Source organism: Austrofundulus limnaeus, unplaced genomic scaffold, assembly GCF_001266775.1.
Source record: "Austrofundulus limnaeus strain Quisiro unplaced genomic scaffold, Austrofundulus_limnaeus-1.0 Scaffold0, whole genome shotgun sequence".
In the NCBI taxonomy this organism is placed as follows: Eukaryota; Metazoa; Chordata; class Actinopteri; order Cyprinodontiformes; family Rivulidae; genus Austrofundulus; species Austrofundulus limnaeus.
Genome location: NW_013952402.1, coordinates 661,678 through 668,773, shown reverse-complemented (window position 1 = coordinate 668,773; position 7,096 = coordinate 661,678). Strand labels below are relative to the sequence as shown.

General features: G+C 34.3%; 1 protein-coding gene across 1 annotated transcript in view; it reads right to left on the bottom strand.

Annotated features, from left to right (window-relative positions):
• vps8 (VPS8 subunit of CORVET complex) overlaps positions 1-7,096 on the bottom strand; it is a gene marked incomplete in the record, with an annotated part of 39,073 nt that overhangs the window by 28,286 nt on the left and 3,691 nt on the right. The window contains 11 exon segments of the mRNA XM_014001634.1: positions 925-1,005; positions 1,258-1,365; positions 2,487-2,546; positions 3,008-3,161; positions 3,417-3,484; positions 3,817-3,903; positions 4,213-4,337; positions 4,587-4,592; positions 5,644-5,698; positions 6,087-6,119; positions 6,420-6,516. Coding sequence (XP_013857088.1) covers positions 925-1,005; positions 1,258-1,365; positions 2,487-2,546; positions 3,008-3,161; positions 3,417-3,484; positions 3,817-3,903; positions 4,213-4,337; positions 4,587-4,592; positions 5,644-5,698; positions 6,087-6,119; positions 6,420-6,516 — 874 coding nt within the window.

Genomic DNA, 7,096 nt, shown 5'->3' with positions numbered 1-7,096 from the left:
ATAGAATAGAATAGAATAGAATAGAATAGAATAGAATAGAATAGAATAGAATAGAATAGAATACAGCAGAGTAGAATAGAGTGCAGTACCGTTGAGTAGATTAGAATAGAATACAGTAGAGTAGATTAGAATAAAGTACAGTAGAGTAGAGTAGAATAGAATAGAGTAGAGTAGATTAGAGTACAGTACAGTAGAATAGAATAGAGTACAGTAGAGTAGAATAGAGTACAGTACTGTAGAGTAGATTAGAATAGAGTACAGTAGAGTAGAATAGAATAGAATAGAATATATTTTTTACATAATTTTTGCACTGAGGATACTCTGCCTTAATTGTTTCCTTTTTCTCCTGTGCAAGTTCCTTATTACCTGAATAGAAAGCAGCCTTTCTTTCATTTAGACAGGTTTTCAGTTGTTTCGAAACCCAAGGTTTGTTATTTGTGAATATTTTAACAGTTTTTGTTTGACAAACAATTTTCACAGAACTTAATATATGATGTTATAGTGCCTGTAAGTTAATTTCCATCAGACAGGATTCAAAGAAAACATCCCAGATTGTGTTGTCAAAACAGTTCCTACTTTGTTTGTGTCAGACTAGACTTATATCTGTTTGACGGCTGGTTTGGTCCTTTTAACCATAGCTTTGTATTTAGGCAAAAGATGAATTACGTTGTGATCAGATTTCCCTGCTTTAAACTCCTTAGGAATGTTGCTGTAGCAGCAGTTAATAGTCCAATCTAGACGTGTGGGACAGTCAATATTGTTGCATGGTGGGAAGATACATAGATAAGTTACAAGAATTAAAATCCTTGAGAATAAAAACGAACGAATGAATGTTAATAATAGGTGAAACTGCTTTATGWCACATTTTATAGGTGAGAAAGTTAGACATTGGAAGCAATCCACTAAACTTAGATATTTCCTTACATTTAGGCTGATGATGTCACAGCTGAGGTGGAGCTGTCTTTGCTTGATGACATGGATGGTGCCTACCTCCTCCTTCTTTACCTGAACAAATAATATCGCACAAAATTGATTTTCTTAGAAAAATCAGAAAGCAAGCAGACAACAAGAACATTTCACAAACAACATATACATTTTTTTTCCTTTTCATTTTAACAAAAGCCTTACTTGCAATATGCAGGTTCAGAGTATGTCATGAATAAAAATAACGTGTAGAAAAACAATGCATAAAGRTTAAAGCATGAGGTATATTGTGTGCTTCGTAGTTTGTGGGTAAAGATGAAGTAGAAAAGATACCAGGAGGAAGTGGACTGTGTCGCCTTTACAAAAGGCAAGAATGGGGTTGACCATCTTCTGAACAGGAACAAACTGCCAGGCCAGCTGAGGAACACTGGATGGATCAGACTGAAGGAAGAAGGTTCATCACATTATTAGAAACTGATTTAAAAACTATTAGAAAAAATACTTAAAACAGGTAATATTTAAAATTAATTAAAACTTTATCTGTCAGCAAAGATTTGCTGCCATTAAAGGAATTGTTCTCATTCATAGCATGTTTTGRTGTCTCACTATGGGATGCACCCCTCTGTGTCGACCTCAGAAGCATTTATCTCTTTACAACAATCCTGATTGGCTGGAGATCAAGCGCCTGCATAGCTTGCATTACGACACAGCATCATATAAAAGCACACATATCCAATAGTGGGACATTGAAACAAATACTACAGTAAGAACCAGGTTTACATGTGTCAACTAAAATTTGATTGGTTCAAAATGGGGTTCTGTGTAAAAAAAATAAATTTTTTTATGAAAATGCAATGTGAATGCTGAGTGCAGAGTGAAATTGCTGAAATTTGATGAAGAAGCTGAAATTGACTTGTTAAAGCTAAAAGAAGAAAATATTGGCTATATGTTAAAAGTAGCAACAGACTCATTAAAAGCTAAAAGTAAAAAAATGGGAGCTAAAAGTAACACAATAAAAGGCTAGTTACAAGCTAAGAGCAGTAAAAGTTTTGAAGAATAACAAAAGGCTAATTAAAAGATAAAAAACAAAAGGGGAGTAAAAGCTAAGAGTAGCAAAAAGACTAGAAGTAACATAAATCCAGCTAAAAGTAAGAAAAGTCTAACTAAAAGTGACAAAAGTCTAGCTATTAGTAACAACTGGCTAGCTAAAAGCTAAAAGTAGCAGAACAATAAATAAAAACATCACAACAGGGTAGACTAAAAGTACAATCAGCTGTAAATCATATACAAAAACTGTAGATTACACTGTATGGCTCATTTAAATAATTTATTTTTAGTTTAAAGGGTCTGTTTATAAAATAAAAGATACGTCAGGACCTGATCCGAAAATATGTGCAGATAAACAAACAGTTTTRTAATTAACTGCACCAGACAACAATGTTATCACATCAGTAAAGTTGTTTGCACCAAACCACAAGTCAATGTTTAACATTCATCTGTTTCAAGTAATTATTGTCCAATAACAAACTGAACAAAAAGGACGGTGGGTAAAACAATCAGACCTTAGAGTAAGGAAACGTCATCCAGACATTTAACGTGGGTTTGAGTCCAATGACCAAAATCTGGTGAAGGGAAACCAAAAGAGAGAAAACATTGGTGTTAACACATGGATAGATCAACTAAAGCTAACAAAATCCAACAGGAATGAAATTATACAAAGTAAAAATAAACATTTTTCCGAATAACAAAAATTTTAGCAAAAAAAAAACCAAACAACTCAGTTTTCAATTATGTTTATCTGACTGTATATTGTAATATAAACCTTTCCTTTACAGCGATGTCTCCAGTAGTGTGTTCTATCTTTTTTTAGCCATAACAATAAAAATGAATATTCATAATTTTAAAAGACAACGTTTGGTCAGCATKTAGATTTTCAAGTCTCACAATTAACACAAATAGTAGTTGTTCAAAAATTAAATCCATAAACCTAAGAGTAAAAACTACACCGGTAAAAGGTTTTAATGAAAGACTGACTTAAATGATGTCTGATAATGTTTGCCATGACTGATGTGTGTGATGACACCTTGGTGAGGGAGGCCATGGCCAGCAGAGAGTAGCACGTGATGGGATGATCTCTGAAATCTGGAGGCGCCCGTAAAGGTTCAATGCAGCACACTTCTCCTTTAGAACCACTGAAGAGGCATCGAGAGTCACAAGACCGCATCCCCATCACCCTCCTGAAAACGGAAAAGTGAAAGAATTACTTGGAATACATTATTTTTATGACATTCAATGGTATTTATGTCATTCAATGGTATTTCAGATGGATGAATATATTTCAACAAACAGGATAAAAAGAGTAAAATATTTTTTAACCCAACTTCACAGAAAAAAACTCTAGTTTGTTAAGGTGATAGTAAAAAAGACTGAAGGAAAATTAAAACAAAAAATAGGAGTTTGGTTGTRTTTTAGTTCAGAGCAGCTGGTTTTACCTGAAAGTCAGTTCAAACACAGATCCTCCACTGTCATTACAAACCGCCAGGGTTGGGTCATCTGTGAACTACAGACAAGAGGACAAAAAGAACCAAATGAGGAAGGGATGCAATGTTTCACACAAACAACCTAACCTCTGAAACACACTGACCTTTAGACAGTTACTAATGCACATGAGTAAAATAAGGCACCACTCCCCAAATACATTCATACCAAGGCTGACATTTAAATGCAGTCTTCTGGTTCTTTATACTTGCTTTTCTATTGACTTTTATATATTCGTTTTATTGATATTTTCGCAGTGATAGATAAAAATGCACAAAATACAGACACGGAGCAGGGGCAGCTCTATGTGATGTTAGGGGACTGAAAGTGGACTTTGAACCCAGATGGACTTACCTTTACATGCAGTATAGCTGTTCCTGGAGGATGAGCATCTGTGATAGTCCTCAGAAGTTTTCCATTAGCAAGATCCCACATTGTAATCTAATTATGAAAATAAATAAATATATGAAGCTAAAAAGACTATTTAATTCTCTCTCAGAATTACACATATGGGAATAAATGACAATATTTTTCCAAAGTATTGCAACAAAGTTATTTAAAATATAAATAATACAATAAAATTTGTGTCATCTTTTGAAAATGTTGGTTGAAATTTCTCAGTTTAAACATTTGTTCAGTTTTAAGGTCTAAATACACAACAGTGGTTGAGAACTATGCTCTACCAAAGAGATTCACTTCAATCAATTCTTCATTTAGTCAACAATCCAGTAATTTCCTAAAAGTATTTACTTGTCCTTTAGCGAAACCACAGAGAAGACGGGAGCAGTCGTGGTTGATGCTGAGAGCAGAGATGGCGCCGAACTCTGCACCCGTCGTTTTGTTACCCAGACAGAGTCGCAGAGCCTGGTTTGTATCTGGAAAATAAATTAATAAAAAAGGAAAAGAAATTTACCTGCTTGGACAAGAGAGGAGGGAAAAAATTCTAACAGCCCAAACACGTAGGTACCAAAAATAAACAAATGAAAAAGTTGTAAAGAAAAATGAAACCACCACTCATGCATCAAAGTTCCATTAACAAACCAAGCCTCACACGAGCCACGACGCCCCAAGTAGATGAGAAATAAAATGAGCAAAATGAGTAGAATCAACAGSAGTGCTCGTACCTTTTCCTGCCCGGCCCATCGTTTTGTCAGCGGTATAAAGAAACATAGGTCAACGTTGCTGAAAACTTGAGCAATTTAAAGTAAAAATTAAACATTGAGCATCWCTCACTATGATGTTATTTTATATTTGAAGAAGTAACAGTTGGCTTATTTTAGATTTCTCTGATAGATTACTCCAATGTTGTAAAACTGAGTCCGAATTTAGAAGAAAATATGAATCGTGTAACTTCAATTATTTTAAAAACTATTTTTAGGTCAATCTGTTTCTGATTAAAAAAAAACACTTTCTGGCATAATCTGTAACTTGTTGCTTTTAGCTGTGACACTTCCAATAAATGTTACGATGGTGATGTCTCTGATTTTTCTAAAACAACCTGAGCTGTGCACACCCTTGCGGCACAGAGCATTGCAACACCAACGAATGTTATCTCGCTCCCAGAGCATTTTGTTCCCCTTAATGCAGACTAAAMATATCTTTGTATATATTAAAGAGAATGATAAAATCTAGTATTCTGAAGAAATATGGAGAAGCATAAGTGAATCCATGCAAATTGTTGTTTGAGTTGGTGTTTTGAGTTTAGCTTTGTTTTTTGTTTGTTTTCAGATGTTTTGATTTTTGTTGTAATCTTCTGTCATTTTGAACATATTCTGGGGATAAAAACGGGGCAGATATTATAAGATGCATTCTTCTTCTGCTGCCTTTCATTTTATTTGTTTTTATTTTTTTCATGTTTTTTGTTCTTTGTTGTGTATAAAACAAGTGAAATGAATAAATTTCTAAATAAAAAAATGAACACAGAACTAAACAATAATAAATAAATACCCCCCACATTCCCCAAACTACTGCAGAGTCAAATTAAAATGACACTGAATCCTCAACAACTCATTCCAGTTGCCCTGCACGCCCCAATGTCGGCGGATATCAGTTACAACAAGGATGAACAAAAATGAAAACTAAACAAAGGGTCAAAAAAGAAAACTGTGCCTTTCTCATCTCTAAAATGTTTAAAGCATTTGCTAAAATCATAGCGAGAGGGATAAACAAGTTTAAACTCACCAAAAACCAGAGCGAGGCCGTGAGACGTTCCCACAGCGATTACACCAGCCATCGTCTGCAAACACAAACAMRAGGCTTAGTCAGAAAGTACTACAGAAAATATTCAAGCAGAAAACTACAAATTACATGTAGTTCACATGTATGTACACAATTTGGCCACAAWGCACAGAAGTAGATGTTGCTGTAATTATCTCAGTCAAATTTTACATGGCTCTTACTGTAGCTCACTCTGAACATGAGCTCAGTGTATTTTAGCGTCATTGTTACTGCGCAGTAATTAATGTGTTTTTTATACGCATATCGGTTCCCCCCCCCGCAGATCAAAAACAAGAAAAAGGCATTAATGCCTCTCAAATGATAAAATTACAATAAATAAATAAATAAAAACTTATTAAGAAGAAATAGATGTTGTTAAACTTTTACTTGAACAAACATTTACTTACTATTGCAGTTGGCAGCCCAGCATCCACTTTGTCCTGAGTAAAGACAAATGTTTATGTCACAACTGAATACAACCTCAACTTTGATGTGTTTCAAGTTCAACATTTAAACTTCTAGTAAAGTTTAGTCTTTTGTACACAGATGTGTTTTTAAGAGTGGCTTTTGTGTTAAAGGATCCATCTTAAGGTAGATTTAGTGGGGAAAAAAGACTAGGATTAAGGTTGTCATTAGGAGTTTTATGTGAACTTTCAGATTGTGATAAAGAGCTAGGGTAAAATACAATCTCAATCAGAAAGGTGATAACAAAAAGAGGTGTGTGTTTGTAAAAGCCTCACAGCGGCAGCAACAATCTGCGCAGAGATGCCCTTCAGTAAGCTGAGTCGAAGCACCGACCCATGAACTGTGCTGTTCGGGTCCACGGGCCTCCTCTTTCTTCATGTTGCCACAAACGCAAAGCAGCATATAGAGAGAAAAACAATACTTCTATAAACTTTTACATGTAAAAAAATATATAAATCAAGAAATAGGCACAGAAACCTTCACACACATATTTGTTTTGCTTATCTGAAAGTTGTTTTTCCATGGTATAATTACAGGTAGATTATTGGTTTGTTTGATCATTCAAGGAATAGAGAWAGAACAAAATCAGAGTATTTAAGCCTCATATTTTTGTTGATCAAGAGAGAATTTTAGACTAAATGAACCTAGTCTTACTACAAGTAGTCTCATCTTTTTCCATGTTGATGGAAGCATTTCAAACTAGTTTTTTGTGCACAGATTTATCAGGCAATCAGTTTTTTTATTGGTATACAGTGGGGAAAATAAGTATTTAGTCAGTCACCAACTGTGCAAGTTCTCCCACTTAAAAAGATGAGAGAGGCCTGTAATTGACATCATAGGTAGACCTCAACTATGAGAGACAAAATGTAAAAAAAATTTTTTTGAGAAAATCATTTTGTCTGACTTTTAAAGAATTTTTTGCAAATAATGGTGTAAAATAAGTATTTGGTCA